The 16874-nt window shown below is 41.4% G+C and overlaps 1 protein-coding gene across 1 annotated transcript in view; it reads right to left on the bottom strand.

The window, feature by feature from the left end:
- RYR2 (ryanodine receptor 2) overlaps positions 1-16874 on the bottom strand; it is a 456789-nt gene that overhangs the window by 299876 nt on the left and 140039 nt on the right. Inside the window, exon 3 of the mRNA XM_075706907.1 lies at positions 16618-16722. Within this exon, the coding sequence (XP_075563022.1) occupies positions 16618-16722 (105 nt within the window). The remainder of the gene's footprint in view (positions 1-16617; positions 16723-16874) is intronic.

Below are 16874 nucleotides of genomic sequence, written 5' to 3'. Positions count from 1 at the left end.
GGCAGCCAACTGCCTAAACAGCAAACACTGGAAAAGGCTGCAGCCTAGGCAGAAAGAGGAGAGTGCTACGGAAAGAGAGGACAATCTTCAGAAGCCAGCAACTATCACATGTTTATCAAAAAGCCATTTACGGATCAAGATCAAAGGCCTTACAACAGCAATGAATGAGGCAATAATACCTCCTCTTCTCACTTACCATGTTGACACTACGCTAAAGCCCAGGTTTCAATTTTAATTTGAAAACTAAAGGACAGATACCTACAAAGAGCTCAGGAAGAGTCAAAAAGAGCATACTCCCTTTTTTTAACCTAAATGTATGTGCGTGTGTATAGAAATATATATGTATATTTCACAGGCATGCTTTTGAAGGGGAAGGACTCAATCCAGACTGCCTGCAGGAACTCAGCAGGAGCCTTTACCGCAGCTGCGATCCTGCAGACGCTCCAAAACAGAACCTTGCTGGCGCAGGAGCCGCTACCCACCAGAGAGACAAAATGCAGCTCAGTGGGCTGGCAGCGCAGGCTGCTGCGGGTGGCAGCTCCCTTCCCAGCCAGGGCTGCCCAGGAGCCTGCGGTCCTGCCCCTCACTGGGGCAAGGGGCCTGCCTGCAGAGGGGCAGCTCAAATACTCGAAACTAAAGTCCAGGTTTAGGAGGGGCTGAGTGATCCTGATGCACACTGAGGCAAGATCTTGGTTTATAGTTGCCACTGAGTTTTGAGCTCATCCCAAGCCCTGCAACCTTTCTGCTCTGAAGTGAGCTTAGCTGAGGTGGATGATCCTGCCATTCAAAAAGGCAAGACAGTGCCCCTGTGAAGAGCAGGGATTCATAGCCTCTGCTGCACTCAGGTCCAGCCTAGGCTATAAATCAGGCACCAGGACCCCAGAGGCAGAATCTCACCTCTGCAAACAGAGCTGGTCCCTGTTCTCAGCCTTTCTCTGTTCACCCTGGTCCTAAACCCCTTAATTTCTTTCACTTTCCTTTCCCCCCATCCCCAGCTCAAGAGTTGTTGCCATCCTCCTAAGTAAATTAAAAATGGCAATTCTCTATGATAAGAGAGAAACAAAAACCAAATCTGTCTGTTAACTTTAGAACTGGAGTAGTGTAACTCTCATACTACGGTAGTACTTAAATACTTTAAATAGACCGATACACTCACCTGCTTGGAAGGCTGCGGGTTTACTATTGTTATTGAAACAGAACATTTGATGGCTCTCCAGCATGACCTTCCAAAACCAGAAACCATACCTTCTCAGTGAATCAACACTGCCACAGTTACTAAGGAATGGCTGGACATCAAAACAAATCATTTTTCCACAGACAAATAGTTGTTAGGTGTGAAATAACACCTGTTCTCACCGGACCTGTCATTTTTGCCAAGATAGTGTAGATTCACTCAGTGATGTAGCCACCATGGATTCAAATTTCTTATTGCCATGGGGAGATGCAGTTACATACATGCAGGTGTATCTTCATGTTTATAGTACCGATCCAGACCTGTTCAGCAACAATGTTCAGTGACAACTGTCAGGAAACCATGCACATTTATCACCAACTCTGACACACTACACAAGCAATACAGAGATGAATCCTGCTCCTCCCCAAACGCAATTCCTTCCCAGTTCCTATTCAGGAGAGGAATCCAGTCTGTTCAGTTCTGTTCAGTCTCACAATCCTAGCTCTGCTGCTTCTTTTCTTTCAAATGCTACCCATGTTGCTGCTGTTCAAATGTCACCCCTTTGGGGAGGACAATTCACATCCAAACTTGAACAATACAGAAGTCAATGATGCATATACAGCATCATTAGCATCAAGAGCACCCCAAGGTGTTGAACCCTGCAAGATAAGGACAGTTAGAAACAAAACTACATTAAGAAAATCTTGACTGAATTTGAAGATTAGGGTTGGTTTTTGGTTTTTTTTTTTGTTTTTTGTTTTTTTTTTTTTTAATTACCACAGAGGGTATTCCTATGGTACCTCCTGGAGGATCAGCACGCTGAACACACTTCAAGAGGAAGAATCCCCTGTGTAATCTTCCAGCTACAGCTGCTTTGAGTTCCTATGGAGCTGCCTGCTAGCAGACTACTTTCTTGTTACGCAGCACTGCAGACACCATTAACATTTTCCACACTCCCAGCCTGTATAGCACTGCTATGCATTTCCTACACTTACAGCATTTTGCACCAGCCATCTAAATATTCTTTAAACTTGCTATTATAAGCCACTAAGATGAGACAAAGGATCCCTCTATTTCTTTAAATTTTATATCCACCTAGCAGCAAGCTATCCCTACAAGAAGTGATTATAACACAAATGTAAATTTGGATAATTTTCATATACCTTATGAGATGTTTACATACTGTTATTAACAACCTGTTTAAAAATATTGCATCATTATTATTTCCATTCGCAATATAATTGTATAACTTGGCAAAAATGAAAATTATAGTTTATTTCATGTAAGGCCTTGGGCGTTACAAATAATTCGGATTACAGCTTTGTGCATTGCAAAAGAAGAGGAAAACACAATGTTTGAGTATCACACTATCCAGGCATTGAGATAATGTTAGGTTAATGGTTGGACTGGATGATCTTAAAGGTCTTTTCCAACCTAAATGATTCTATGATTCCATGATTAACGTAAAGTTGCACTTTGTATGGTCAGTAACAGGAGACCTGCAACAGACAAGAATTTATATATAATCATGAACAATTTATATTTCAAAACACTCTTTACTAAGCTAAAGTATCAAGTTTTTGCATTTTCAAAAGAATTATACTAATTTTTACCTTAATGAAATTAAGGCAAACAGTAAAAAGACAGAAAGTGACAAAACTCACCTATGCAACCTTAATTTCATTCCGTTCCTGTCACTGTCGTATGACACAGCCTTCCACATGTCCATTACCTTTTCAATATCAACTCTGCCTCATTCAACATGTAGAAGAGATGGTGGTCACTTACTATTTTATTTCATCTCAGCTCAGTATGCAAGCATTGTACTGAATATTGATTAAAAAAAACTTTTCTAAAGACATAATGATTAAATGCCATCAATTTTATGATGTTCAATACTGTCATGCTAATCTCACAAATATTAATTCAATTTTCACAATACCGCAGATGACATATCAATACATTTAAAGAATCTAAAGCATTGGTCCTCTAAAATCAAAGTATGCAGAAACCAGGGAGTTCACTTTAAGATGCCTAAGACCTGATTTCTAATATTATTTTACATTTTATGTGTAGCTTCCATCAGCAACAGTCCTTAACACCTGCACAAATCAGTCCTGAGGTATGAAGACATGCAAAACCAGAAAAAAATACAACTAGTTGTCGTGGTTTAGTCCCAGCCAGCAACTAAGCACCACGCAGCCGCTCGCTCACTCCCCCTGCCCCGATGGAGGAGTAAGAGTGAGAAACACTCCTGGGCTGAGATAAGAACAGTTTAATAATTGAAATAAAGTAAAATAGTAGTGCTAATAGTAACAGTATAATAATGATAATAATAATAATGATACACGAAGCAAGTGATGCACAATGCAATTGCTCACCACCTGCCGACCGATACCCAGACAGTTCCCGAGCAGCGATCGCTGCTCCCCGGCCAACCCCCCCCCAGTTTATATACTGAGCATGACGTCATATGGCATGGAATAGCCCTTTGGTCAGTTTGGATCAACTATTCTGGCTGTGCCCCCTCCCAGTTTCTTGTGCGCCTGGCAGAGCATGGGAAGCTGAAAAAGTCCTTGACTAGCATAAGCAGTACTTAGCAACAACTAAAAACATCAGCATGTTATCAACATTCTTCTCCTACTAAATCCAAAACACAGCACTATGCCTGCTACTGGGAAGAAAATTAACTCTATCCCAGCCGAAACCAGGACAGTATCCACCCCTTATTCTATACCATCTACGTCATGCACAGGCCCTCCCCTTTCCAATGTGTTCCAATTAATCACCACCGCTTTCCCTATCTTGATATACACACAGATATCATTCCCTTCGTCTATGGGCCATCCCTCTAAAATGTCCATTGAGTTCATTTAGCCCATGACTTTGGGTTCCATCTGTCATCACAGTCTTTCAGAGCAGGAGAGGTGGTGTGCAGGGTTGGACTGTTGCATGCTGAAGTCAGTTCTCATTCCAACATGGTTTCATCAAAGTTCATTTTCATTAAGCTGGGCAATTCTTACTGCAATACCATTGATGCGGCATATAGCAATCATAATATACAGTATTATATACTTAATATTAACCTACTATATTATTATATTAACGTGCAGTTAAGAGATAACATACAGTTAAGAGATAACATACAGTATTATAAAGCAATTAATATCATACAATTCAGTTCATTGGCTATTTTCACCCAAAATCAAATTCCCTTGAGGTACACATTGGGCTTCCCCATCCTTTCGCATCACCCACCAAGTGCACCCAGGTCCTTGAGCAAAAGCAATCCCACGAATGGGTTTGCCTTTGCCAGAGGGGGAAGTAACACAGACTGTCTTCCCCAGCATATTTTTCATGTGCACTACAGGAACTTTATCTCCTTCTACAGTACGTAAAAGTTTTGATTAGGCAGGGCGAGCTCGATTGGCAGATCCCCTGGTGTTGACTAACCAGGTGGCTTTTGCTAAATGCGTATCCCAATGTTTAAACGTCCCACCACCCATTGCTCTCAGGGTAGTCTTTAACAATCCATTGTATTGCTCAATTTTCCCGGAGGCTGGTGCATGGTAGGGGATGTGATACACCCACTCAATGCCGTGCTCTTTGGCCCAGGTGTCTATGAGGTTGTTTCGGAAATGAGTCCCGTTGTCTGACTCAATTCTTTCTGGGGTGCCATGTCGCCACAGGACTTGCTTTTCAAGGCCCAGGATGGTGTTCCAGGCGGTGGCATGGGGCACGGGATATGTTTCCAGCCATCCCGTGGTTGCTTCCACCATGGTGAGCAGGTGTACTGAACACCCCTCCAGGTAAAAGCAAACTGGGGCCTGCACTCTGCTGCCAAAGGGATGGAGAAAAATGCATTAGCAATATCAATTGTGGCATACCACTTAGCTGCCTTTGACTCCAGTTCATATTGAAGTTCTAGCATGTCTGGCACGGCAGCACTCAGCGGCGGTGTAACTTCGTTCAGGCCACGATAGTCCACTGTTAGTCTCCACTCCCCATTAGACTTTCGCACTGGCCATATGGGACTGTTAAAGGGTGAGCGAGTCTTGCTGATCACTCCCTGGCTCTCCAGTCGACGAATCAGGTTATGGATGGGAATCAGGGAGTCTCGGTTGGTGCGATATTGCCACCTGTGCACAGTTGTGGTAGCAATCGGCACCTGTTGTTCCTCAACCTTCAGCAACCCTACAATCGAAGGGTCCTCTGAGAGACCGGGCAAGGTGGACAACTGTTTAATTTCCTCTGTCTCCAAAGCAGCTATACCAAAAGCCCACCGGTACCCTTTTGGGTCCTTGAAATACCCTCTCCTGAGGTAGTCTATGCCAAGGATGCATGGAGCGTCTGGGCCAGTCACAATGGGGTGCTTTTGCCACTCATTCCCAGTTAGGCTCACTTCAGCTTCCAGTACAGTGAGCTGTTGGGATCCCCCTGTCACTCCAGAAATACAAATGGGTTCTGCCCCTCTATAGTTTGATGGCATTAGCGTGCACTGTGCACCAGTGTCCACTAGAGCCTTATACTCCTGTGGGTCTGACGTTCCAGGCCATCGAATCCACACAGTCCAGTAAACCCGGTTGTCCCTTTCCTCCACCTGGCTGGAGGCAGGGCCCCTCTAACACTGGTCACAGTATTCGCTGTTCACTTCCTGTAAATGTGAATCAAAAGTCCCCTGATCAAGGTCGGAAGTAAAATTAGCCCTCTTACTCTGTCTCGGGAACTGCTCACTGGAAACTGGAGCTGCAATTTTCCTGGGAGAACCACCTTTTCTAATAGTTTTTCCTTGCAACTCACGCACCCGTGCCTCTAAGGTTGAGGTGGGTTTTCCATCCCACTTTCTCATGTCCTCTCCATAATCACGCAGGTAAAACCACAGGGTGCCCCGTGGTGTGTATCCTCTATATCCTCTCTCTTGAGCATAGGGACATTGACTCCTAATGGCTGAGACACTGGTCCGTGCAGGTGGGGAGTAGGACAGATCCTCTCTGAGTTGTTGGAACTCTTGGCACATTTTTTCAGACAGTTTTTCCACAGCCGAGACACAGGCCCGTAGGGAGGAAGAGAGCTTTTCTTCGTAGTCCCGGAGTTGTCTAGCCACTTCATCCACCGTTGGTGCCTCGTCGTCTTTCCAGGCTAGTATTGCCAACGAGTTGGAATACGATGCTGGTGCGCTCCATACCACCTTCCGCCACATGGATTGTGTGCACCTCACTTCATCTGGGTCTTTGGTTAACTGTTCGTCATTCAGGTCACTGTAAATCACCTCCAGCACGCCTAATTCCCTCAGGTACTGGATACCTTTCTCTACGGTGGTCCATTTGCTTGGGCGGTATAAAACATCCTCCTTAAAGGGATACCTTTCCTTCACGCTTGACAGAAGTCGCCTCCAGAGGCTGAGCGGTTTTGCCCCTTTTCCAATTGCTTTGTCAATGCCCCCTTCCCTGGAAAGGGATCCCAGCTGCTTGGCTTCCCTACCCTCTAAATCCAGGCTACTGGCCCCGTTATCCCAGCATCGGAGCAGCCAGGTGATGATGTGCTCGCCTGGATGACGACCAAAATCTCTTCGCATATCTCGCAGCTCACTCAGGGATAGGGATCGGGTGGTCACCATCTCATTTATGGGTTCTTCCTCCTCTGGTTCTCGTGATGGCCCTGGTTCATCTTCATCCCTTACTAAACGAACTGATTTCCTCGTGTATTTTTTCTTCTGTATAGGGGCAACTGATACCGGCGCAGGTTGGTTCTCTGGTTTAGCCGCAGTGCCTGCCACTGGGGTCGGAGTGGCTGCAGTACCTGTGGTGGGTGTTGGAGTAGCCGCAGTGCCTGTGGTGGGTGTTGGAGTAGCTGCAGTGCTTGTGGCTGTGGTTGGAGTAGCCACAGTGCTCATGGCTGTGGTTGGAGTAGCCACAGTGCCTGTTGTTTTGTCATCAGATCCAGAGACCCTCTCTTTCTCTTGAGGGTACTGAATAGTGTTGAACAGGGCTCTGTAAGCATGGGCCAGTCCCCAGCATGTTGCAATGAGTTGTGTCTCTTTGGAGTTGCCAGGGTGAGAACATACTTCTTCCAAATACTTTACTAGTTCTTCAGGATTCTGCACTTGTTCAGGGGTGAAGTTCCAAAACACTGGAGGTCCCCACTGCCCTAAGTACTTGCGCATACGATCCCACACACCCTGCCACTCATAACTATCCAGCCTTGGGGTAGATCTCTGGATGGTATTTTTACACTGCTTACTGACCTTTATCAAAACGGAAACAACATTCCCAAGAATTATCAATAGAAGTATCTTAACTGCCCAGGGGTGTTCAAGATACAGAAAAGTTGTTGTAATGAAGGAGGAAACATCATAGAAGAAAGCAGCAAAGGTGCCATTCTGTATTTCCTCCACAACAAGCCTCTCAGAGTAAGAAGTATAATTGCTAACTCTATGAGGTAGTACCCAAAGTACAGTAGTGACTTCTGTATGAAACCCAAATACCAAAGAATGCTCAAGGTCAGGGCTTTGATAAGGAGCCTCCCAAGCAAAAGATCATGAATCCCTGCAGAGCATAGCACACTACACAAACTGACAGCAAGCTTTAACGCGTGCTGCAAAAAAAAGAACATGGTGCAGATCAGAAGAACTAATATCGTGACCGGCAACTGTTAACAGAATCCTTAATACACTCTGATTAATCTGTTGTTATCTCAAGCCCCACGTTGGGCGCCAAAAAGGACTGTCGTGGTTTAGCCCCAGCCAGCAACTAAGCACCACGCAGCCGCTCGCTCACTCCCCCTGCCCCGATGGGATGGGGGAGAGAATTGGAGGAGTAAGAGTGAGAAACACTCCTGGGCTGAGATAAGAACAGTTTAATAATTGAAATAAAGTAAAATAGTAATGCTAATAGTAACAGTATAATAATGATAATAATAATAATGATACACGAAGCAAGTGATGCACAATGCAATTGCTCACCACCTGCCGACCGATACCCAGACAGTTCCCGAGCAGCGATCGCTGCTCCCCGGCCAACCCCCCCCCAGTTTATATACTGAGCATGACGTCATATGGTATGGAATAGCCCTTTGGTCAGTTTGGATCAACTATTCTGGCTGTGCCCCCTCCCAGTTTCTTGTGCGCCTGGCAGAGCATGGGAAGCTGAAAAAGTCCTTGACTAGCATAAGCAGTACTCAGCAACAACTAAAAACATCAGCATGTTATCAACATTCTTCTCCTACTAAATCCAAAACACAGCACTATGCCTGCTGCTAGGAAGAAAATTAACTCTATCCCAGCCGAAACCAGGACACTAGTAATCACTGCTTAGCTAGACTGACCTGGTTCAAAACCTTGGTGTGTTAATAGGTTTGGAGAACCATCTAGTAGCATTAAGAAAATGAGTGGTTTAAGAGACTACCTCAGGTTTTCATAGGATTGTGTAGCAAACCTGACACTCTTCAGCATTCTGTAATAGCATTTGAATGTGAGGATTTGGCGGGGGTTATCTATTTATCTTTTATTTTGCCTAGATACCATTTAGTACACCATTTCCAACCACTGCAACAAATGAGCTGTGTGGTTCTAAAGACAAATTTAACTGTACCATTTCCAATTTCTCTGTGCTTAAATTTCATTTTTAAAAAAAAAAGCAAAAAGAAAAAAAAAAAAAGCAACATAGAAAAAAAACCAAAAAACCACCCAACTCTTCCAGGACTTAACAAGGAATCTTTACTGAATGGCATCAGTACATTGCCATCCTTTATGTTAACTTGCTATAGGTTATAGATTGCAAGGGGATAATATCTGTGGAATTGACTGGTAAAAAGCAGAGAAACAGACAACCACTTTCTCATCCAAGCTAAAAGCCCCACAGCACACCTTGAGTTCCCCATCCTAATCTCTCTGCCAGCGTTTCTCAGCTGTCCTCATGGCAGCTCATCACATCAAAGTGCCAGTTTCAGTGACTTCCACACCAGTCATTTCCAGCTGGTAGCTTTTTGTCCAGCTATTCTCAGTTTCTTTCCTAGGACCACGTGGAATTTGAACCAATTCTTGTTTTAATCCTTGTGTCTAGTTCACTTTGGAGCTGTGCAAAGCTGCAATGACAGGGAAAGGTTAGGTCATCTTCACCATCTCCCCCTCAAATGCACAGCTTTCCCATTCCACTTCAATGGCAGAATTGTATTTGCTCCAGTTCTCCCTGCCTTCAAACCCACTGCAACAGTGCCTGAGTGCTCCAATAACACCATCTCGCACATCAGTTTTCTGCTTTCAGGACCAGGGTCCAGCTTCAGATGGGTTTGCAGAACACCCAAAAGTATCAAACAGAAGCCTACTTCCAGCTCTGAAACCTCGATCTCTAGGAGAATGGCACAAGTCCAATCAGTCAAAGAGCAGATCTGAGAAACTCCAGCACACTCATTTAGCATGAAGTCTTCATGCTGCATTTGTTGTAAGTCTTTAAATGTCTTTACTGAGAAAGAAAATGCGAAATAAGATTCTTTGCCTTTTTTTTTTTTTCTCCTCTCACCCCCCCCACCCCATGCAAGACCATCTCTCAGGTGTTGATAGTGGCATTGACAGTGTTTCACATCTTCATTACCAACCAGGAGGACAGGACTGAGCTTCCAAGCACAGAAAATCTCCATAGCATATAGTAGTAGAAAAGCACAGCTGCTGTGCAAATACCAGGGGGGAAAAAAGAAAAAAAAAATGCAGAAAACCGCACGTAGAAGTGTTCAGTAGACAATATGGCAACTCAGATCAATTTGCAGGAAACTAAAAAGGGATTTAACCCTACATTTGAGGATTTAACCCTACATAAAAGTAAACAAATTTCAAGCATATTAAGGCAAATAAGAGACATTTTTTTCCTATGTCATGAAGTCTAGGAAGACAAATACCAAAAAAGACTTCAAGTTTACTCAGAGTTTTTCATTCAGAAAGTAAAGAACAAGTACAGTGTGATTTCCTGAATAAGCACTTAAAATCATCTCAATATAAATGCTAGCAGGCCCTACACTATGCTGACATATTCTAGTAAATAGTATATGATGTCATTCAAAATAGATAAATTGTAACTACATATACATTCACTTTCTTGTAACAGATGACACACAAAGAAACCCCTACTTATTTAGTAGTACATCTTTTTCTACTAAGCAATCAAAAAGCTGACACTTGATGTGAAAGGACATAGAAGCAACTGAGAGAAATCCATCTGGTTCCATAGAAGATAAGTGAGTTTGGTGCATCTGTCCTGCAAGGGTCATTAAAACACAATTCCAATACAAACACATTACACTCCATGTGCAGCTGATTTTACTAGCGAGAATTTCATGTAGCATGAAGCCTAGCCATTAGCAGAGGAATTGATCTTTCCACCCACTTTGCTGATATAATAGCAAAAAAACCCAAACCCCACAGCAGTCTGATACTCTTCTAGATATACCTGAACAAAAAAAAAAGCCCAGACACACACCTCTTCTTGGCAGAACAAAGCACAGATCAGCAAAGAGGAGCTCCAGAAGCTCTCACCAGAACAGGTGTCTCTTACTCTACACCCTCCCAGTGAAATGAGAATTTGCTGTGGATAGATGGCACAACAATAAAATTGGGATGGCTTGGCACCCACTTGTCTTCTGGTAGACCAGACCAGAGTGAAAAGAATGCTTCGCTACTGCTGACAGAAATAATTAAAGCTGCTGTGAAAGACAGTTTACCAAGAGTTCTCAATCACTGCAATGAAAAGGTGCAGTTAACAACAACCCTCTGCACAGGATATAACATCTCTCATCCACACAAAGACGCACACCATACTGGCAAGTGAAAGCAAGTCATGTACCACGTGTATTTATACGTGTCATATCGAGAGAGAGAGAGTCTATTCATGAGGGTATGGCATGTAACATACAATCTGGAGTCTTCAGATTTCAGTGGCCTCATTTACAATAATTGTCATGGAGGACTATAAAAGACATCACAAGGCAAAATAGTAGTACATTATTTATATCATAAGACTGTTGGATATATTTCAGAAAACCCAGGTAAAGCAAGTGTAAACTAAAGGAATCACAAGCTCTTATTGGTTTCAAAAGAAAAGCAGGTTTTTGTTGTAGCCAATATAAAAGATACATGACTTTGTGCTTGTTCACTTATGGTAAAATGTCCTTTAAATGCCAAGCTAATTTAATTTCCTGTACCTAGTCACTGTACCCAAAACTTTTTTTTATTTCTTTGATGTAATAAATGCATTAGAATAGAATGAAAGTTCAAACTAGCCACTTCTTGTATAAATACAGATAGTAGCATCTATTTGGAATCCCCAGATTCTCTGTTTAGAAAAAAATCATTTATATTGAAGAATATGAAAAAAATACCTTTGAAATATATTTCAAATAAGAGTTAGTAGCAATAGCCTTTATGAAGGTCACCTTACACTTCATTTTAATTTGCATACCCCGTTGGCAAATTTTTATTTTAATAACTATTTTTTATGCAGCATGTTTTCTTGAGGATGATTTTTAAAAACTTTCACACCAAAGTCTAAATCATTTGCTGCGGCAACTCAGGCTAAGAAAATACCTGATGTTTTTCCATGTCAAATATGTCTGGACACCTTTTCTTTTGGCAGCTCTAGAACTGTCACACAATCGAAAAGCAACTTGGTGGAGAATTTTGTAGAATCTGGAAAATTCACCGATATGTCATCGATAGAGACTTAAAGTAGGTAAGCTTGCTCAAGGTATGCATGTTGGCCCTGATTTTGGCCAAGAAACTGGTAATAACCAGCGTCATCACCTCCATTGCCTGCTATATATCATGGCTGAAATCTGCATGCTGGACTTCAAGGTACCAGTCATTGTAAGATCTTTAATGAATCATCGTATCAGTATCAGCAAGACATGACATTGAAAATAAGAATTAAGGCAATCCCTGGATATGCTGAGCCGGGTATAGGGAAATAATTTTCCTTGTCATAAAAGGTGCAATTGGTAATAGCATACTATGTACAGGTCTGCTGTCTAAGTTTTATGAAAAAGATGTTTAAAACTCGAAACTGAAAGAAGCCACAAAATTATAAATCACTTCCTCACACCTGAAACCTGGCAACTTCCTTTCCATGTACCTCCGGCACCTCTTCTGAGCACAAGACAGCAGTGCAGAGGGTACACCAGCACAAGAGCAGTTGATGGTAATGTAAAACAGCCAACTTCACCTTCCTTTCCTCTTACAGGGACATGAAGTTAGGTCCCTTTCTCCTACCCAATATCCATCGCCTCTGGAAGAACATAACTATCTACCCCTGTTTCTAATATTGTTTATATTGTCCAGAAATCTCAGAACTTACTGAATACAAGACTACTAGTGGATCAATGGCCAGGCTTAATTTCCTAAGAAAATTAGGGAAAATTTCCAGGAACTGATTCGATTATGGCATTTCAGCCCTTTCACTAGGAGAAAGTACTAAATGTTAGAGCTCCTGAATCTAGTAAAGGAAGATTTGATTTTTTTTTTTTAAAAAAAAAAAAAAAAAAGGAAAAACAACCCAAAACCAACAAATAATCAGAGTAAAAAGTATCAGAAGCAAAACAAAGTTACAACATCATGACCACTCCTAAATTATTCTGGAAAGTTCGCTTTCTCAGGATCATTCAGTCTGATAAGCTTTAGTGAAAAACAAGGCACTGGGCTCCAAAGAGGGGCCTCACTGGAAAAATGTAATGACCAGGCTAGGAACAGATGACCTGAAGGCTTTTTCTGGTCTTAAATTGTTTATAAAAATGCAAAGATATCCATTTTCATATTCTGCCTGCTTTTATAATAATAAAAAGTTACACTCAAAAAAAAAAAGTTAAAATAATTACAAAATAATACCTAGGCTGTAGGCCCATCTAAGACAGAGTAGATATAGTTCTGCTTGCCCGAGAGACCAGAGCCCAGACTCCAGGTGCACATTTAATGACAGTTTTCATTTATACGATTATTTACTAGTCTCTTTCCACAGGATTCCTCCCTTTTACCTTCCCTCTTTCTGGTTCTTTTCTGTGGATGAACTAATAATAGAAGTAGTACATGCATATAGCACTCAAGTCCCCAGTAAAAGCAAAAATTTACCTGTTTAAATGAAAAGTGTAAATAATGCTGCCTCAGCAAACAAAACGGGTTATGGTTTTATTTTTTTAAACAAAAGCTATGAATTTTCATGTTTTAATAAACTGCCGGAGTTAAGCATAGTATTTTAAAGGGAAATGATAAAACCTCAGAGCACAAAGTAACTGCCTAGGGCTAGAAGAAACAGAGCACTTCACACATTCTTTCTTACGAAATTTCACTCATTTTCCACTGTTGCCTTTGATACTAGCATTTAGCTGATTCAGGAGAGAGAAGTAGGTATACTCAGACAGAGGGATCACTGATCTCATGAAGTACGGAAATTCTCATTTTGGGATCCTTGCACTAAAAATATACATATTTATTGCAGAGGTAATCTTGTACATTTAATACATACTAATTGACAATTAAAATTAAATCCCATTAGTGCACAGTTATTCTTTCTTAAGCACAAAGCTGTTTATTGTTCTGACTCAAGTCAGCATGAGATTTTGTTCATATTACTCAACCATTTCGTTACTGCTGACTTACCTGTTATATAATAAGAATACCTATTATATAAACATAGCATTCAAGAGATTAGACACCACAAAAACCAAAGCAGCACATGGAGACCACTTTTAAACACAGCAGTCTTCATGATTTCTAATGTAATGAAATGTAATTGAGGACTGAAAAGACCTCCCTTTGCAGGATTCTTTTCATTAGGAAACTGAGGTCATATTGAATCCAGTTCATAGTAACAATCTCTCAAGAAATTGCTATACTTTCTTCTCCTAAGTGAAAGAAAACACTGTTACTCTAAATAAAAAAATTGATGCTGCTCCAGGAAGATAATAGTGCTTCAAATGTATGCACAAAATTACCTCTTCTCATAAAACTTAAAGTAACCACATCAGTCATTAAATGCAAAACTCACATGTTCTAACAGTTACTTCAAACAAATATGAAGCTGCCTACACAAGTACCTACCCTATGATGAATACCTATAAACACAAAGGAAAACTTTATATATTTTTCATAGAAACAACATACAGATACCAAATGTCAGTTCTGTTAATTTATCAGCAAGTACGTATTCAGTAATTTTAGTATTATCATTATTCTTGGCTTCCAGAGACTGACTAGAAAGAAAAATAATGGCACTGACAACAATATGACCTTGTTCATCTACAAGCTATTTTCAAGACTATTCTCTTCTAATACCAATATATCAGTATGCAAGAGACACACAGGCAGATTCCTAATGCATTTGCACAGAAGCCAGGCAAAATTTGCAGGGGAAATATATTCATTATCCACTGAACACCAGCTATCTGGGTTGGTATAGCTGTAGCTCTGTATCTTCTGCTAGTGTTGGGATTTAATAGGTGTTGAGAGCACAGTAAACTACTCTGTAAATGGGTAACAACCACATAATGACCACACTCAGAGACTTTGCTTTCTTTGTTGTGCGTGTCTCAGAAGACCCGGAGTACAGAGCACTGTACATCAGTACAACTGTCATCACTTTTCTTTAGGCATGGATATGAATGCCCAGAACTCTGACCTTCATGGTTATGCACAGAAAATGTCAATAATTTTTTCCAGGAAATACCAGATCATTATCAAACATGGTTCTTCCAGCTTGGAGTATGTAGGTCCCATCAGTCACTGTGCCCTTCAAAAGCGTTTTTCTTTTTCTGCTCACGTCTAGTGCAGAAAATGGTCCAGAACTAATACAAATGTTCCACCTGAGACTTCTACAAAGCTCTCTAGCCTGCCCTCTTCCCAGCAGAATCCCCGAGCTCACATTTTCTAACCATTCTGCAGAGAACTTGGTTCTTTATCCCCTGTTCTCTGGATGTGATCTTTGTATTAAGAGTAAATATTCACTTAACAGTTGGCCCCAAGTCTCTACTAAAGACAGCCCAAGAGAAAATCCGCCAATTCATGTTATGATTTTTAAAAAGTTTCAACACTTCATATTTGAAAACTGAATGTTTTTTTCCTTCACTCTATTCTTCCCTATAGTACTACTTTCACACGCACTCACCTACACTTTCCTGTTTCAGCTCCTGCCCACATCTAGTGGGAATAAACAGTAAGAAAACTGTTGCTCTACCTCACATGTATGGCCATACACAGCTGTCACTGCACATCCTTGGGTTTGGCCTGTGATCTTTGATATTATGCCTGTATGTGCCTGCTCTTTTGAATTGTTTTTTTCCTGTGGATTTGTTTGCTCTTGGTTTCATATTTCCAAACTAAGGGAAGAGGGGGCCCCGTTTAGAAGCAGAGATCTGCTTACTCTGGTACCACCTCTTCTCTCAGATGTGCTTTTCATTCTCTTGCTATTGGAGTTAGTCCTTGGAAAAAATTCTCACTGATAGTACACACTTTGGATCATCCACGGGACTGCTCCTGTGCTTCATTTCCCAACTACCATTTTCAGTCTCAGTGCCTGGCATTTTATGGGACTGACTACTCAACGTTAGTTTAAAGTTTGCTTTCTCAAGGCATTCCCAGAAATATCAGAGGCACGCTTCTCTCCTGCCAGCTTTCTCAAGTGACGGACTTATGGTTAACCCCTACTTCTCATTTATCTGTATAACTCCTGGTCCTACAGTCACTCTTCCTCACTCACAGTTTATAGGATTTGAGCTGGAGCATGGCACTCAAATTAACCCTACAGGGTGTATATGGAACCCTCAACTACATCGTAACAAATCAAATTAATTACACAGCAGAGAACATTAATTACACTACTATGATTTATTTGTAAATACTTATTTGCTAGTCAAACAAGTAAATTATTCCCATATTCTTCACCTTCCAGTCTGCAAAAATGTGTTAGTTTCCATATTTCTTGTCCACCAAGACTCCATAACATTCTATTTCCAGCTCTAAAAGTGAGTTATAGTACATTTTAGCACAGACCACACAGAACAATTTCATTATTTCCAGAGAAAAACAGCACACAACCAAGTCATTTTAAGACTACTTGATAGTCTCACTTGATACAATCAGAAATCCTCAGAAAGCTTAGCTGTTCTGAAGAAGTGATCAAGCTTTATATTTCACATTATGAGATCTCAAATTAAAACATTCTTGTAGCTCTGTCCTGACCCTCAAATGCACATTGAAATTCTTGGGAATTCACAACTCTGGCAAGCTTCAGTGAAAGCTGCAAACGTTTACCAAATTTCTCAAAAATCAGACCATTCCTGTAGCAAAGGAGGAAAATCAAACATAAGGAATTCATGATGCTATAAGCTTGTGCCAGTCATGAAATCTGTGATACAGTGGGAAAAAAAATGTTTTATTTTGCAAAATGAAAAAAAGTGACTATTTAAAAACTTACCCCTTCTGCCTTTTCTTCTGTGTTAGCCAGCATTTCCTGGAGGGCCCGTACTGACAGAGACTGCTCCAGCACAAAGGTGCAGATGGACAAATCAGGTGGAACATTCTAGGTGAAAGAAAAACATGAGATCCCATTAGTGACAGATTTGCTGAATAGCACTTTCCAATGCTTCTACTTTCCCTCACTCTCCATGAATCTGAAAGATCTGCTATATCCTTGAGGCTATGAAAGCCAGCCAGTAGTGGGCTGCAACAGTT

The sequence above is a fragment of the Pelecanus crispus genome, chromosome 3 (assembly GCF_030463565.1).
Source record: "Pelecanus crispus isolate bPelCri1 chromosome 3, bPelCri1.pri, whole genome shotgun sequence".
In the NCBI taxonomy this organism is placed as follows: domain Eukaryota; kingdom Metazoa; phylum Chordata; class Aves; order Pelecaniformes; family Pelecanidae; genus Pelecanus; species Pelecanus crispus.
Note: the sequence above shows the minus strand (reverse complement) of the source record. Positions and strands in the feature narration are given on the sequence as shown.